We start from the raw sequence: 18,386 nt of genomic DNA on the forward strand, positions 1-18,386 counted from the left end.
TCGGGTCATGCCGTCCTAGCCTATTTATCAAAATCATTGATCCTGTCCCGGCTCAAAGCCCAAGTTCACATGGAACCGGGCCATGCTTGAGGCTGACCCATGCTTGGCTCATTTAACTTGAATATTTTTTTTTTCCTTGAATTTCTTTTCAAAAAAAATTACTCATGTTAGCATATTAAATTTATACAAAAAAAATTATAACATATTAATACCTTTCTTATATGTAATATGAGACTAAAAATTGAAGGTTTATTGTAGTATTTATTTATTGAGGATTTAATATGGGACTAAAAATTGAGGATTTATTGTAGTATTTATTTAATATGAAAATTTATGATTTGTTGGAAGAAGAAGCCCCAAATCAAAGTCCATATATGTAGATATTGAGGGGATATGATTTATGTAATGTGAGCCTTGAAAAATAAAACAAATTTAAGTGGGTTGGACTAGGCTTGAAGCGGGTTCGAGCCAAGCATTGCCCATGCTTTCAATAATTGTACTTGAGCCATGTTGCGTTCCCATTTAAACAGATTAGGCTCGTGTCATACTATGTCAACCCGACCCATTTAACACATCCGAGGCCAACGAGGCAAGCCGACGATTTGGGCCCACAGTGCATGAAATCTACTAAACCATTAGCCCAAACCTAGTTCATCCATTTGAAACGTATGAGTAAAAGTCCAAAATAACTTACCTATATTATATTGTATACTTCTCTCTTTCTCTATCTCCCTCATCATATGATTAGAGAAATAGAGATGAGTACACAAATAGGTAGACTAAATGAAAAGATAAACATTGAGCTTGACGCTCTCTCCCAATATCTCTTGTATCAAAAAATCAAAACTAAGGAAATAATTAAGATATTGAGGGCATGAAAGAAAGTAATGAACCAATATAATGTGAGAATCAGATAGTCTTGGAAGGGGAACTCAAGAGGTTACTAATGTTTGTTAACTCTCGGAAGATTTAAGAGGTTAATAATGTTTGTTAACTCTTGGAAGATTTAAGAGGTTAATAATGTGGTCGAACGCGATTGAGAAAGATAAAAGTAAACAATTACACAACACAATAATTTGTTGACGAGGTTTACTCAATATGAGATATGTCCTCAGGTTGTTAGAGATTCACTATAAAAGTATAAGAGAAAACAATTAAAATTCGGTCAATACTAGATTAAGAATGAATGGTAAAATAAGTTTGAGAGTAACGGTTGCGTCAGTTTGATGATGGATGTAGAACTCTTTTCAAGAAATACAACTTGCCAATCATACATGATAAAATTGTAGGCTCCATTATAATGCCGGTACAATTTGCAAGCTTGGAGACGTTGGACCTACAAAATACAATCATTAATGGCGTTTCCTCAGCAGATATGTCCATCCATGAACTACTGTTCCAGAAAATTGCAAGTAGCAATAGATCTCCATACCAAATGTTGTAAAGACCAAATTCCTCCATCCAACCCCAACAGTCATCTCTTTACTTTATCTTTGATATTGCATTCAATTACATTTAGTGCCAGTGCCTCTAGAAATATGCTTCAAGGCTTTTTCTTAATCTGAATTCAGTTCTATATGTGACTCCGCCCTTATTTATATGGAGCTTAAAGAAAGAAGCGTATAATTAATTCAGATCTATATGTAATTCCACCCTTATTTATCGGTTTTGATAGTTAAATAAATAATAAATCTCCGCTATCGGTATCCAATCACCACGGGTGTGGCTCTTAAGAGTAATTAAGAAACTATTTTAAATAGTCACATATAACATTATGTGTTGCATATTATATTATTATTCCTATAGCAAAGGTGATATATTTTCTGGCTAATTAAAACTTTATAATAGTAGATGTACCAAAAACAATAAAGATTAATACTATAACAGTACAAAGAGCATGTGAGAGTTTTTGGCTCTTACAATGCACCCAAACAGTTCCCATACAGTTCCTGTCTCGCCCACATGAAACAAGCCCTACAAAGCTGTTCCCATTGGCCCCTTCATTTCATAATTGATATTCGTACATCAATGAAGCTCAAGTCTGAAAAACCATCACTTGCCAAATTTTTAGTCAAACATCAATTTGATTTAAATCAACTTATTTATAAAGAAAACATAGTACACGTACCATGTTAATTAGCCAATTAGATGATTAATTAATTAATCAGCTAGTGAGAGACAATTAAGGAAAAGCATCATCTTCATGATGGAACCAAAATAATTGGTGAAAGCAACCTCTCTTAAGTGTATGATATATAGCCAAGGATTAAAATATCGATAATGTCGAGGATATTATCGTTTTTTTAGATCTAAAATATTTTGGAATATATCCATACACATATCGTATAAGTATCGATAATATCGAAAAATATTGACATCGATAATTTCTCTCACAATTCAGCAATATTTGGCCAAAATAATATCGAGATGATAAAGACAATGAAAAATTTGAAGAGTTATTTACACTAACACCTCCTGAGGTTTCTTGTACTTTCACGAAACCCCCTCAGGTCTAAAAAATTACACGAACACCCCCTGAGATTTCAGTTTGTTTTCACAAAACCCATTTTCATTGATTGTTTGTCCAAAAATTGATAATTTCATTTAAACAAAACTTATGCAATTGACAAAATTAACCTCAGTGAGGTATATGCAATCTAATCTCAAAGACCAATTTGTCATTTGGAGAAATTTTGTATGTGTATAAAATCATCAATGTTTGGATGAAAAATTAATAAAAAGGAGTTTTGCGAAAATTATTTAAAACCTCAGGGCGTGTTTTTGTAATTTCTTAAACTTCAATGAGTTTTATGAAAAAGTTGAAAACCTTAGGGGGGTGTTAGTGTAAATAACTCAAATTTGAACATTATAAGAACTCTATGTGATACTAAGTCACTCATGTATCTTACCATGCAATGTATAAATTGTAAAATATTGTAATCATTATAAATAAATGATTATGGTATGTTTAATATTTTTTCATTAATTACTACATATTTTCTACACTGGCAGAGTCGTAGTGTTTGTTAGCTCGCTATATAATCAACTTAAATCAGTTAAACCAATCAGGCAATACATTTCCTTCTAATTTTTTGTGATAAAGTAATAGAAAATTGACTAAATAAACATCTCCAAAGTTTCACGAAAAATTTTCAAGTTTTTTCTGACAATTTTCGTGGTTTTTATTTAATTTTTATCGATATCGATAATTTCTCGATATTTCCATTAAAATTTCCATATTTTTGGATTACTGATATTTCTGAAACATCGATATTTTAAACCTTGTATACAACTAAATATATAATCAAGCACTCTTGCCTTGAAGAACTATGGACCAAACGCTGCGTTTTGCATCCAAACAAACAACTTCTCTTAATATGGATTCAACTTTTAAGTAATGTTTCAATCATCAACTAAGTTCTTCTTTGAATGTGCAATTTATATTGATTGTCTAACAACATAGCATATCAAATATTTAACAAAATAATATTATCTCTTAAATAAAAAAAACTATTAAAAATAAGATTCATTAAGATTACACGTATCCCACTTGTAATTCTTTTTTTTTTCTTTTGTGGCCAAAACTAGCCGTACTACATTAATAAAATCGATGGAGTGGTCATTATGGAAAAGCAGGTAAAAATACTTGCAAGCCGAACTTTCAAGTATGGACATCAACATGTGAGTGTGACTGGTAGGCAAAAGTAATTGCATACACCAATGCAACAAACAACTTTCTTCAAAATTAGTTTACCAAAAGGAAAAAAAAAAAAAAAAACTTTCCTTAAACTTGGGACATAATACTTTTGAGTATATGTCAAAGTTTTACAAATAAAAATCTTAATATGGGTTGTTAGTAATTATTTGGTTTAGTGGCATTTAATTTTGAGTTTATTGCATAAAACTGCGAATTTAAATTTTCTAAACGAAAGTTTGTTATATTGTTGAATGAAAAAGAGGGAGGAGATATTTAGTCATATACCCATTTTTAGCACTAATAATATAGATAAACCATACACCATTTAATTTCTAAAAAAAAAAACCCAAAAAACACTCAAAAAATGATAGCTGACCTTATTGAATTTAATTTTTAAGTAAATTTAGGTTTTAGCCATTTTTAAGTTAATTTTAATTATTAAATTACTTTGATGCTCTATTGAGTGTTTTGGGCTTTTTTATGAGATTTTGGCTTTGGGTTTGTTTTAAGAAATCAATGGTAGTTTTGTAATTTAAAAGAAATTAAAAGTCTCTTTGTTATGTTGTAAATAGGCTTTGAGTGTGTTTCTAAAGTCCATTTCATATAAGTTTTTTAAATAAAATAAAATAATTTGAACTCCTATATTGGGTATAATAATGAATCCCAAAAAAAAAAAAAAAAAGATGTCAATGCCTGATTTAAGAGAAGAACAGAACAAAGGATTACAATGTACTTTTAATTTTAAACATAAAGTTATTTTCACTAATTTTTTTTTTATGTGTTATTAATTTTTTTTAATACAAATGATATTAATTTATTATGAAATTAGGGATCTCTTGTGACGCCAAATTTATTATGAAATTATAAATATGATTGGATAGCATGACAAAAAGAAAAAAAAAAAAAAGAATTAAAAAAACATGATACTGGAGGATCATACATGGAAAAATCCAAAACAAATTTGGTGAGCTCATCTAATCACAGAGGCCTTGCATATGTAGATAAGCAGATTTGCAGAGGATTGAGGTCCTGTTGGCTTCGTGATGACACCTAAGCCGTGGCCAGTGACCACCACCACCAGCTTTGCCCCCACATCTCGTTTCGCTCCCATATCAATACTTTTTCTTTTTTTTTCTCTCATGCCTCTTCTCACTAACAAATGCCATTCATTTTTAACTCATTCACACAAATGCCACTCCCAATCTTTTCTACTCTCTCTCTCTTATATATTTTAAGGTTTGCTTTGACCCTCCAATCCACGTTTAGAATCCGAAGGCTTTTTCCTCCTCCATTTTATTATACAAATGATGACTATTGTTTCTGTGTCGTGTGAGCAATCTAGACAATTTTAGGCAAATGCTTCCCATAATATGCTTTATAATTTGATAACACCCCTCTCTTCTATTGATGAAAATAAGTGAAAACCCTAAATCCATGCTAAACTTAAAGAAAACTATTTAGATATATAGTGGTGAATGAATAAAACCAACCATGCATTTAAATCCAAAAAGAAATCTAAAGTCAAGTTTAATTGATTTGCAAGTTAATAATATTAGAGATTTGACAGACGATACCAAATATTGCCAAATGACGTATGTGACATATCATTTATAACATTCATTCTAGTTATAATAACTAACAATTAAATAAAAGGGGGCCATGCATTGTAACGTTTTTAATTCCCATGCACATAAGTCAAGAAATTAAAATGTTCAAAATCAATCTTATTTACTTGACAAGTTAATAATATTAGATATACGGCCTGGCCAAACTTGTCAACTTGGCAAATTTCAACATTTGTTAGGTTCTTCTGGTAATAGTCCTCCTTGACCTTGACCATGGACTGAACGCTATGGACGATCTCTCAGAACACAGACAAAGAAGCAGTCAAAGCAGCAACTACCTCTAATAATAACTATCCAACAGTGTCAAAATCGTAATTAATCACCAAAACCCAGGGCATTGCAGAATGGACATTTTCGGGACAATTAGATTATGGTATATAAGGGCCCCACCTTTGTCCATTTCATCTGCACACTGTTTTTAATCTTTTCGTTCTCTGTCCTGTGGTAGCTTCCATCACTCTCTCACTCTCAGAGATTGCACCGAGGAAGACACAGACTACGGCACTCACTCTCGTAGATCTGAAACCCACAAACCCCAAAAACCCTTAGCTCCGAGGACGATCTGGTGAGCATTTTCTCTGCTACACTCTCTGCTTTTCTGTTTTTCATTTTGTATGGTTTTTGTTTGGATATGGGGGGTTGTTTTAGTTCTTGAGGGATCTGAGTGTTCTGAAATTTCTTGTTCATGATTAAATGTGGGGGTTTCTGGGTTATGGGTTGTGGTTGGATAATGCAAATGAGGGTTCTTTCTTGGTGGGTTTTGTGTTCAGCATGCTCCACTGTGAAGTGAATTTTGTTATTGGGGTTTATAGTTGTGTTTGGGCTTGAGATTTTTTCTTGATGATTTGTTCTTGGTTATGGATTTGGAATGTTGGATTTAGTGCTTTCATTTGGTTAATTAAGTGGGGATTAGTATAATGTACTACTATGATTAGTGCTTTGTTTTTGGTGATGGGAAGATGAGAGGGAAAAAAGTTAGTATTCTTATTCTTGTGTTCTATGTCTAGATTTTTAAGATCAGAATCTTTATTTTGCTTTTTTGACACTCCCAAGTTGAAAGAAAGAAAACTTAAAAAATGGTTCATTTGTTTGGGTTGCTTTAACTTGGTACATCGATTGTAATTTTTGTTTACTGGGTAGCACGATCTGGTTTGCGTGATCTGTGTTTAGAACTTCATTTTTATTTTATCAAAATTTATTTCCGGGTTGAAGGTATTAATAGTTGACCGCCGTGATTTCCAGAACCCAGAAGATATAGAGAGGGCATCTCTGTGTTATGTTTATAGATACCATATAAAAATTACTCTGCTTTTGGCATTTGAGTTGTTTTATCTTATTTTATGGAATTTAAATTTCTAATGCTCAGCTGATGGTTGAGCTTAAACAGGGCTACTATGTATTTCTATCGTTTTCTGAGGTTAATTCATACTTGTGGTCTTTTATTATGCTTGATCCTTTTTACTGATTACTTACCGTCTTATGTGACTGATGCTGACGGGTGTTTATACACTATTTATGAAAATGTATTAAGTGTCTTCTGAACATTTTCGATGATGCAGTCTAGGTGGTGATTTAACAAAAATGGCTGTCGCGGATGCTGAAAACCCTCGTCTTGGAGAAACGACTTGCGGTTCTTTACTGCAGAAACTACAGGTGACTTATATATTTACCTTTGATTGTCTGTCTTTTTCTTCATCACAGCTTCTTTTTATGTAATGTGAAGATTGGATGTTGAACTAATGCATGATTTATTGCAGGAAATTTGGAATGAAGTTGGCGAGAGTGATGAAGAACGAGACAAAATGCTTCTTCAATTAGAGCAAGAGTGTCTAGATGTATACAAGAGGAAGGTCGAGCTGGCAGCAAAGTCAAGGGCACAGCTCCTTCAGGAATTGTCTGATGCCAAACTTGAGCTTTCCAGTCTTGTATCAGCTCTGGGAGAAAAAAGTTTTGTCGGAGTTGTGAGTAATTACAAATTTTTTCTTCATCTTATTAAAAAAGAAATTATATATTTTTTCTTCATATGAACTGATGATCTTTTATTGCTACATTAAAGCACGTTAATAGTCTATCATTTTGTCTTCTAAGTAATAATGAAGTGTTAATTTGTTTACAGCCCGAGAAGACTTCAGGAACAATCAAGGAACAGCTTGCGGCTATAGCGCCAGTACTGGAGCAGCTGTGGAAACAGAAAGAGGACAGGGTGAAGGAGTTTTCTGATGTACAGTCACAGATACAAAAGATTTGTGGAGAAATTGCTGGGAACTTGAATCTCAGTGAGAGTCCTGCTGTTGATGAGTCTGATCTATCCCTGAAGAAATTAGATGAATATCAATCCCAACTTCATGATCTTCAAAAGGAAAAGGTAAATATATCTTATCCTCATGAACATGGCAAAATGCTTAATCTGCAATAAGTTCGTAGTGTTAATTTCTCATTTGATCTGACAGAGTGAAAGATTGCACAAGGTGCTTGAATTTGTGAGCACAGTGCATGACCTTTGTGCTGTGCTTGGGCTGGACTTCTTGAGTACTGTTACAGAGGTCCATCCTAGCTTAAATGACTCAACTGGTGTGCAATCCAAAAGCATTAGCAATGATACTTTATCTAGGCTGGCTAAGACTGTCTTAGCACTAAAAGAAGATAAGAAGCAGAGGCTGCATAAGGTATTTCTTTTTTCCTTTTTCTTTTTCATTATTTGTGTTTGTAGAAAAATAATAATTTATATTTCGGATTAAATTTGACATTTATCTTCACTTTAAAGCTCCAAGAGTCAGCAACACAGCTACTTGATCTGTGGAATCTGATGGATACCCCTGATGAGGAAAGGGGATTCTTTGACCATGTTACCTGTAACATATCAGCTTCAGTGGATGAAGTGACTGTTCCTGGGGCTCTTGCCTGGGATCTGATTGAGCAGGTATATAAGCATATGATGTTCAGTGGTTTGTTAAAACAATTTATGATGGCTGTTTACTCATTTCTCGATTTTGTTTTGAAGACTGAGGTCGAAGTTGAGCGGCTTGATCAGCTGAAATCAAGCAGGATGAAGGAAATTGCATTCAAGAAGCAGTCAGAGCTTGAGGAGATTTTCACTCGAGCTCACATAGAAATAGATCCAGAAGCTGCGAGAGATAAGATTATGGAACTGATTGATTCTGGGAATGTTGAACCTACTGAATTACTGGCTGACATGGATGATCAGATAGCGAAAGCGAGGGATGAAGCTCTAAGCAGAAAGGATATATTGGACAAAGTTGAGAAATGGATGTCAGCCTGCGAAGAAGAGAGTTGGCTTGAGGACTACAATCGCGTAATTAAACTCTCCCTGAAATATCTACCTACGCATGAATGTGAATTGCTGGCTGGACCTTATTGTGGAAAACAGAGTTTCATATGTCGCACAGTGCTCCCCATACATTACGATAGACTTTTTTGTTGTTGTTGTTGAAGAAAGCACCTTCACTATGCTCCCCGTCCATTGGAGTCCAACTACCTAGACCTTCTCCATTGTTCTCTGTGAATTACTGTAGATGTCGGACATGCTAGAATTAAGTATTGTAATTCAACAGTTACTAGAATGAAGCTACTTGGTAAATAGGACCTGGGGAGGATCTATTAGAAGTCCTACCCATCTAACCACCTGCCAAATATATATGAACATACAGGAAAATGTAACCATTTCATGTATGGGCTTAGGCGTGGAGTTCTTGGGTTGCAGTGTTGCCTTTTCAGGGTGGTTAGAGTAACCATGTAGTCCTTTAAAACTAATAACTGGCCTAGGAGATTCTATGCATATGACTTTGTATCTGTGCAACCCATATGAATTTTGCTGATTTTTTATACTTGAATTTTCCAATTTTAGGCGTTTCATTGTAACCAACATTGTCTTGTTGAAACAGGATGAAAACAGGTATAATGCAAGTAGAGGTGCACACCTAAACCTCAAGCGTGCAGAGAAAGCACGTATTCTAGTTAACAAAATTCCAGGTAAGTGTAGAGGATAACACGGTTATGACAACTGTAGTCTTACAGATGCAGATTTGACAGAAAGTGAGACGCATAAGTAAAGGAAGTTTTGTATGGCATGTACAGTGTAATATGTGCATGATCAAAGAAAATTAAACAATCCATGCTGTCGATTACCACTCCTTGACGTGCTTACAGTCCACCCATTAGTTCCAAATTTCTTATTTTTTTTCCATTTTCTTGGCAATGCAGCTCTTGTGGACACATTGGTAGCCAAAACTCGTGGGTGGGAGGAAGATCGTGGCATATCATTTACTTATGATGGTGTTCCTCTCCTTGCTATGCTAGATGAATATGCCATGCTTAGGCAAGACAGAGAAGAAGAGAAGCGGAGGATGAGGGTACGTTTTACTTGAATAGATAATTAAATGATTATTGATGATTATATGAGGTGATTAAATGCTCATTGATTTTTACATGAGTTTAGTTATTTTCCTACGTAATTATGCTTGACATGACCTAAATCTAAATCTGACGTTTTAGTAGCCTTTTTATTTTGGTTTTTACATCAGTCTGAGTTCATTGTCCTCTTGCATCAAATGGGATTATGTCCCATGGATTTTGCAGGATCAGAAGAAGTATCAAGAGCTACAGCACACAGAACAAGAAACCATATTTGGCTCAAAGCCTAGCCCTGCTCGACCAGTTGGCACAAAGAAGGTAGTAGGTCCTCGTGCAAATGGAGGTCCAAATGGAACTCCTGGCAGACGGCTATCACTCAATGCTCATCAAAATGGAAGCAGGTCTGTAACGAAAGATGCGAAGAAGGATCTTAGGCCCGTTGCTCCTATGAACTATGTTGAGATAGCAAAAGAAGATGCTGCGTCCCACATTTCTGGCACTGATACACTTCCGGTGTCACCATAATAGTAAGGGAGATAATTGTAGGTTACATCTCTGTCAAATTTTAGTGTTTTAACTAGTTACTGTTGTAGGGATATAATGTATGAAACAGTGAGGGTAAATTGGAGAGTGAACTGTGTGTACCTGTGCATGTTATGTTTTAGCATTCGGAGGCTTTCTAAATACACGTTGCGTTCTCTGTTCTTCATGTTTTGGGTGGTAGCTATTCTGTGTTCGAAATAAAATCGCGCCTCTGCATTCTTGCCACTAGACTTATGAATTTCGGTTCCGTGAATGTTCTTGTTTCTTTTATTGTTTTGCTTTACGTTACTCCCAATCCATGTTAAACTCGAGAATGGATTTCCCTGTCTTGGTTGCAATGAACCTGGCCTGCACATTCCTCGTATACTAGTTAGGTAACTCCTAGTATTACTGAGAATTTTTCTTGGCTTAGGCTGGGAAACATATAACCATAGGAACTCGATGATATTCAAAAAATGAGGATCCCGATCCTATGTTTCGAATTTATAGTTGTGGCTAGGCTACAAAGTTCTCGAGGGTAGGATACAAAATTGTATTGGAAGTTAAAAAAAGAAAAAGAAATCCAATTTCATTTTCACCCTCTGGGAACTGGCCTCATGGATTGTATAGATGTAAACAAGGCAACAAGTTGCTTTGTGCTTGTGGGTTTGCAATTATTCTTAATTTGTATCTAACAACTTTGTTTGCCAAGGATGGCTTTGTGTCTCTCTACAAAATTACCTAGTAGGTAAAAACTTGTCCTGGATAATCCAAGAGAGAGTTTGTACGATTGGCCTGAATTTTTTATTTTTTTACTGGATTTACTGTGATCACAACATCTATTTCTACATATTTGGTATGACAAATTGGAGATGCTGATTTTGCTCTTCAGTTTTTACACCTAAGAACGATAGCTTCAAGGAGATACTTGCCTCAAACAAGAGACAGAGGACAGTCAAAATTACTTTTAACCCTTAGTTGGGATTGGATATATGTAGATAACAATGAAGTTACCTCACTAAGAAACTCCCAATTAATATTGTTGGAGAAAACGAGGAATCAAAGCATCATATAAATATGTGCTCAGTATATTTCACCATATGCTGAGACCACATCAAAGTATCTGTTGTTCCATTTATGAGCACTATACTATTTTGTAACTCCTAGGAAAAATTAGAGAAATAGGTGTGAGTATTTACTTTTGCTTTGGCCAAATTTCAAGCCCTCAGAGATTTGCTAAGGAAGAGTTTGATGTGTTAGCTTCACAACCTCAGTCATGGAGTTTATGTAGCCAAAATGCTTATGGGCAGAAAAGAACATGTGGAAGAAATTAGTGCAGCCCAATAAAGAGCAGCAGCAGATGAAAATGGTGAAGAAGGAGCTCACTTTAGAAGAGTGGTTCTTAGCTTCATTGCCGTGCGAAAAAGATGATAACAGCCTATGTTATATCAAAGAAGGTGATTTTGAAAAGAACTGGCTTTATCCATGTTTGGGTGGAGAGGATTCGGATGATTTTACCTCCAAGAATTCAAGGGACAGTTTTTCTTTGCAGAGGCTGTTGACTATTGAAATGGTCGATAGTGGAAAAAGTGATACACATGCTCCTTGCTTGTGCAGAAGTGAAAGTAGTGGGAAGGTAAAGAAAAGGGTGAGCTTTAGACTTCCAGAAGAGGCTGATTATGTATGAATATGAATGTGTATATATATATATATATATAGGTACATACATTATACTGCTTGCTTGATTGCTCCTTGTTCTTGGGCAATTTGATAAATGCTTATTTTCATTATGGATCTATCTCTAGACACTATGGGGATGATGGAAGAAATTTAAGAGTTGTTATCATCTTTAAATGAATGTTTCAATTGCAATTGTACAGGCTGGCTTAAATTTATAAAGTTGAGATTATGTTCCCAAAAAGAGAGAGTTCATAATGGATTAATAATTCTTAATTAAAAATGTAAAATAATGAATGATATTTTTCTCAATTACCATGTGTATTAGAAAATGATTGGAGTGCAATTTGAATTAGTTTGAAGACTCAATGCTCTTAGCAGGGATAATATTGATTGAGGAATGCTATTCACAATCGCTCCAAAGCAATAGTCGCAATACTTGCTAGACATATGGATTGTGACAATCGCTTCTGAGCGATTGTGAATAGCATTCCTCATATTGTTCAGTTAACAATTAATATTAAAGGATTAGTAAGGCAGCCCATTTAATAAAGAAGTAATAGTTTAAAAAATCAAAACTTTATTTGAAAAGAAGAACACCTTTGTTTAGTTAGCAACTGAAATAACTACCATTGCCCTCTAACAACCCAGCACCTTGTATTAAAAAGAATTAAATTGAAGATATGGGGAAGAAAGAAAAGTAGAGGTAACTAAGCAAATGGCATTGCAAAAGCCAAAAGGGTGTTAGGTCAAATTGAAACTCCTCATTCAAACAACTATACAAATCACATGATACAGACAAAATAATAAGCTATAAAGGAAGAGAAAAGTAAAAAAGGGTTTACTATAGCTTCATTTCCCTAATTCATTCAAAGGAACACAAAGTCATAAAGGCCATCAAGTATATTAATAAAAGGTCACTACACCACAGTCAATGATAACACAAAACAAGCTCACACAAGGAGGAGAAAAGAGGATTGTGTCCCAACCTTTACCTTTTCTTCTCTCTCTTTTGTGTGTTGGATTCTTTTTCCTCTACGCAACGAAAATAAGAAAAAGGGCATACTCCCCAACTACGCAAGAGAAAGTGATGCCACTATGTGAAGGAATTGTAACTGCTCCAGTAGCTCTTTGGATTGGCCTGTGCCCCTTTGTTCCACTCTTGCAAACAACTCATTGCCAAGGTGGTCGCCGATGTGTGCGTCCACAAGTACTCCGGCGACACTCCTACAGCTGTTGGCAAGGGCTCGACCCACTTCAGCTGCATCATCAGGTTGGTTCACTACAAGGGGGCTTCCTCCTTTGAAAATCTCAAGCTTGTTTATGGTGAATGACCCAACATCTTCCACTACTTCCTTGAAGTCTTGTAAACTTGAGGCATACATAGGAATGTTGAAACTGTCACGTTTCTCATTGGTGATAAGACCCTACAAAAAATTAATAGCAGATAGTTTAATAATTAATCCATATATCACAATTAATCTTCAATAATAGCTAGACTAATTACACAAAAGGGCTAATTTTCACGAATGTTGAAACTGTTACGTTTCTCAATAGTGATAAGACTCAACAAAAAATTAATAGCGGATAGTTTAATAATTAACCTATAGATCACAATTCATAGGCATAAAGCACTGTCACATCCCGGAATTTTGGCTCACATCACATGCAACTAACTAGATCCCAACCTGGTTAATCAGACTGCTTAATGTCCTATTTTTTCAACTAGATAGGGATTAGCAAATGAGTTGTATCAGATATCGTCTAAATGCAAGGCTATATATGATTGAGGGACAAGATCTTTTAGGTACGTACATGCACTGACTTTGTTCAAAAGCAATTTGAAGTCTTTTTTTTTTTTTTTTTTTTTTTTTTTTTTTTTTTTTTTTTTTTTTTTTTGGTTTTTTGTTTTTTTGCATCACCTTGTAGTTCTTATCTAAGATATGATTATATGTGTTAAAACGAGCCCTACGTATACCCAATTGATCCATGGCCAATAATAGCTATGATTTTGCCGACAGTAGCTGATACCTACGAACAAATAGAGGGGCTTGATCAATTTTAGGGAGAGTATCCAACGGCTAGAATCGGCCTAACTAAATCATAACCAGTGAAAATTCATAATAAGGTCTTGTGAAACCAATAAGACTTAATCATGCACATCTCTTTTATCTTTTTCTCAGCTTTTTGGTCTGCCAATTGAAGCTCAAAAATGTGACTTATCTCTATAAGCCTATATGGTATTATTATACATTGCACATTGCACATTGCACTATGAATTTTTACCAGCATTATTATATGCAATGTTAATTTTGTCACAATACATTTTATATATTATGATTACCTCTTGGACAAGATCATCCCAAGCATCCTGAAAGTGGGTTCCAAAGAGAAGGCCTGGGCCACTTTGGTCAGTGGGGTCCACTGAGGTCCTCCCCAAGCAGACAAGAAACATGGAGCCCCCTTTCTTGAGCTCCTTGGCTCTTGACCTGAGAAAGCTTGCCAAGTCTGTCTGGAACTGCTTCTTGTATGCAATGGCTGTGCTCTCATTTGCTCCATGAATGAACACCCTCTCCTTGTTGTAGGCTGCTGATCTCTTGTCTAGCACACTCTCTGGTACCTGGGCCCCACGCAACACATACAAGAATTATCAATAATAATTTACTCTAAATTAATCGATCTAATCTACGAAAAGAGAATTCAAACTTGAATATAAAAAGTAGACTCACTGTTCCAACTAGCTGACCTAACTCAGGTATACAATATGCCAAATTCTAAGATTTGAACTTTTACTACACAACAAAATAACTATTGAAAATCCCGAGCATTTGCATAAAGTTGCATGCTCATAAGCCAGTTGCTTAAATTCTTCAAAACATTTGACCAGGCTCGCTCTGCTTTTGCTTCATCTTTTTGGTCTAACCGATTTGACTTTTAGTATTTTTTTTACCTTGAATGGAATGCATTTTGGCTTTCGACTTTGCTAGTTTGTTGAGTAGTGACGACAATTATGCAGTAGGTAGATTGCTGTAGACAGACTGAATGAAATGATTTAGAAGCTTTTGTTTCTAATTAAATACCATTAACCCATTAATTAATTCTAGCCTTTGTGACTTGATTAGGCAATCTAGTTAAGCATACAATTATTGAGGTTGGGGTATAAAATAATTCCTAATTAATTTTAACTAGGGTAGGCATAATTCCTAATTAATTTTAACTAGGGTTAGAATAATTACTAATTTTAACTAGGTTTACGATCAGTTCTTCCCCAACCCTGAAGACCATAAATCAGGGGCATTAACTTTTTGACCTACTCAAAGCAGGCCAGAAAAACAGATAAATGCTTAAAATATTTCAACGTACAGTTTTTATTTTATTTTATTTATTATTTTTAACACCTCTTTTGCACAAGTGTGGACGTGGCACAATATCCTTAGAAACAAACAAGTATTAATTAGTTTAACATATTTGTCATCACCAACCTAGAATGTTGTACGTACTATAACTATATTATACCATAAAAAATAAATTAAGTGGCAAAATAAGATTATTAGTTAGTAAGTATCTATCACAACCAATAATAATGGGTTAATTACCTGCGAGAGCCAATGCAAGGAAAACGCAGAGTGGAAAAGGTCAATGGACCTCGACGGGAAGAGCCGCCTGTAGAAGGAGCCGGGGACGCCAGCAGCAAAGTAGGAGCGGTGGCTGTCGGCGGCGAGGGTCTCCTCCATGCTGCCGCCGTGGTTGGCCATGGGAGGGAGGAGCTGGAAGAGGGTGTTGAAGTCGTTGCTAGGGAGATCAGAGAAAAAGGCTGAGAACTCAGGTGGTTCACATCCCAAGGCCTCATAGCGCTTGGCCATGTGTTTGATGATCACATCTATGATGTAGATGGTGTTGCTTCCACTTGAGCATCCAAGGTCCACAACCACAAAGGGGACTTGTGGAGAGCTCAGCTGCACATTGTCTAGGGTTTCTTTAAGCAGGTGAAGCATGGATCTTGCATGTATGGCCTGAAAAAAATTAAGGACACAATTACTTGGGCAGATAAAGAAAATGACGAAACAAGTTTTGATTAGTGTTAATTAAATTAAGCAACTGGTTTAATTAAGGGACTAACCTGGGCTTGGGAATTGTTGGCATAGCTGGACTCTCCTTTGCCTCCTTTCATGCTAAATATCTTCTCGAGCTTTATACTTGAAACTACAACGTTGTCTCCCTTGGGAGCCATGAATTTGATCAATTAAGGAGAAGTATTTGTAAAAAGATTAATATTGCTATGAGGGTGAAGGGTGAAGTTGGAAAATGGTGGGTATATATAGAGGGAGAGCAAGAGAGAAAGGAGGATAGAAAGAGAAAGAAGGGTGGTGTTATTTTTGTTTTTCTTTTCCAAAGAGTGTGTGAATAAATTATGATATAGTGCATTTTGGAGTGGCATGATGACGAGCTAGCTCTTTAATTGTGTTCCCTAAAGAATTTTCCATGTGCGCCAAGTTGGCGTTGATGTGACAATGCTCTTTAATTAGCCTTAAAAGTATGGGCGGTTGATATGTTTGTCATTTTGTAAAAACTTGGATTTAGGCTATCGGGATCTACTCCAACGAAAAAAGGTCTTAATTTATATATTAGTAGTCTTAAATTCGAATTTCATAACGTTATAATAATGTGCGTGAGAAACTCATTTCTTTTCAGTTTAGACTATACTTTGGAATTGTTGGGATTTTACGGTTTTTGTTATTGATATTAAGAAGGTTTGAATGCCCATTTATTTATTATAATAATGAGGGGACATGTAGGCCGACCTCTACACATACCATCTACAATAGAGTATCCTAAATAAATAATATCAGAAGGTATCTCAAACCAAACTAATATAAATAAATCACACATAGAAAATAAATCTTTCGCAGACTCAACATGATATGTTCAAAACTCAACAAATACTTTTAGTTATTAATCAAATCGAAGTGGTCCAAATTTAAGTTCAATAATTTTCTGTTTAAGATATGTAACACACATTAAAAGTTACATTATTTCTCGTCTCCAATATTTATTCTGAGTTTCGTCGAATTCTAGTAGCTTGTTCTTGCTTCCATTCTGTTAAATAGCTCAAGTTCTATCAACAAAGTTGACAATGGTTTGCCAAATTGAACATTAAGAGAAGAAAAAAACCCATAACAAAACAAAACTTATAATTAATCTGACCTAAACAGGCAAAGCTACATGGAGAAGAGAAAGAAAGTAAACCTGGAATTGGGACTTGTTGCCTTCTTCCCTGCATCCAGCCGAGCTCTCAACCTTCATATGAGAAACAGCAACTTGGAATCCATTTGAAGCCATGGTTCTGGGGGTAAGAAAAGATGATAAAATTGTTCAATGCTTATGGATGCAGATGCAGTGAGAGCTATTGTTTGTACATATTTATATATGTAAAATCAGTGGTCACAAATTTCTTGAATTTGGTAATATATAATAAGTGACGGTTATGTATTAAAGGCATTTAAAAATAAACTTCCAATTATGCCCTTACTTACGTTAAATTAAAAAGAGTCAAAAACTGATACAATAAAGGTATAATAACGGTTAGAAATAAATTTTTCTCCTTAGAAAAAAAACATCTCTTCCTATTTCCCGGAGTAACTTCCTCCCCACAGCGACATGCATAGCATGTGACCTTTGTCAACAGAAAAATGGTAAGTTTAAGAATAGATTTAATAACGTAAGAATAGATTTATTATTATTATTATTTTACCAAAATTAGAAAGAAGGAGGGAAGTTTTCTCATACATATATTTCTCGCTAAAGTGCCATGAATTTATTATTAATTTTTAATCATCCCTCCCTTTCTCCCTACTTTTTCTATGTTTTTGTAACTTCTACTTTCCATCAACGCAACACATGTATAGCATGCATGGAAATTTCTAGTGATAATAAAAATCAAGATTTATAGTTTAAGTCGCCAAGAGCATTATTTATTTTATGTATATTATATTCCGAATAAGTGACAGTTATATGTCTATCATGCTGTATACCCTACGATTAAAAAGGCAGTTATGTACCTTTTATATTGTATAATATTAATTAAAGATTTACTAATTAATTAAAGGTAATACAGTAATTTAGCATTAGTTTTTAATCACCAATTTTTCTCTCCAACCGATACTTTTCTTTTAATTACTGTAACTGCTCCTACAATAACTTCCATCGACACATGTATAACATGCGTGGAAGTTTCTAATGGTATTATATAAAATGTATAGGTTGTTAACTTGTCTTTCTCTAGCCAACGAGGTCTAACCGAGTGTAAAAAAGTCTTGATTGTATGTGTGTGAAAAATCACCCTCTCGTGGAGTTTAAATTATCGCTTGTACTAAAAAAAACTCGTCTTTCTCTAGAAACTCTAAGGAACTCTCTTTAAAAATAAAAATAAACCTCAGGAACTTAGCTCCAGTCATCGTCCCCTTTTGGGGTGGTGGCCGCTTGCCCACCCCTCT

At 34.9% G+C, this 18,386-nt stretch overlaps 2 protein-coding genes across 3 annotated transcripts; one reads left to right on the plus strand and one right to left on the minus strand.

Moving 5' to 3' along the window:
* The first annotated feature begins 5,749 nt into the window (after window positions 1-5,749).
* On the plus strand, window positions 5,750-10,464 carry LOC117624915 (65-kDa microtubule-associated protein 1). 2 transcript variants are annotated; one of them, XM_034356440.1, is made up of 10 exons: window positions 5,750-5,887; window positions 6,882-6,975; window positions 7,080-7,283; window positions 7,439-7,687; window positions 7,773-7,988; window positions 8,087-8,242; window positions 8,324-8,635; window positions 9,225-9,312; window positions 9,544-9,692; window positions 9,919-10,464. In XM_034356440.1, exons 2-10 carry the CDS (start codon window positions 6,904-6,906, stop codon window positions 10,216-10,218), a joined length of 1,746 nt encoding a protein of 581 aa, XP_034212331.1. In that variant the 5' UTR covers window positions 5,750-5,887; window positions 6,882-6,903; the 3' UTR covers window positions 10,219-10,464. The 2 variants fall into 2 exon arrangements, with proteins under 2 accessions (XP_034212331.1, XP_034212330.1); XM_034356439.1 differs by having other exon boundaries at window positions 8,087-8,635.
* A 2,252-nt stretch (window positions 10,465-12,716) lies between these two features.
* LOC117624998 (indole-3-acetate O-methyltransferase 1-like) lies at window positions 12,717-16,429 on the minus strand. Its single transcript, XM_034356550.1, has 4 exons — window positions 16,013-16,429; window positions 15,489-15,905; window positions 14,237-14,512; window positions 12,717-13,319 (listed from the first exon to the last, which is right to left on the minus strand). The coding sequence occupies exons 1-4, from the start codon at window positions 16,121-16,123 to the stop codon at window positions 12,966-12,968; spliced, it is 1,158 nt and encodes a 385-aa protein (XP_034212441.1). The 5' UTR covers window positions 16,124-16,429; the 3' UTR covers window positions 12,717-12,965.
* Between the last annotated feature and the right edge of the window lie 1,957 nt (window positions 16,430-18,386).

The sequence above is a fragment of the Prunus dulcis genome, chromosome 4 (genome assembly GCF_902201215.1).
Source record: "Prunus dulcis chromosome 4, ALMONDv2, whole genome shotgun sequence".
Taxonomy (NCBI): Eukaryota; Viridiplantae; Streptophyta; class Magnoliopsida; order Rosales; family Rosaceae; genus Prunus; species Prunus dulcis.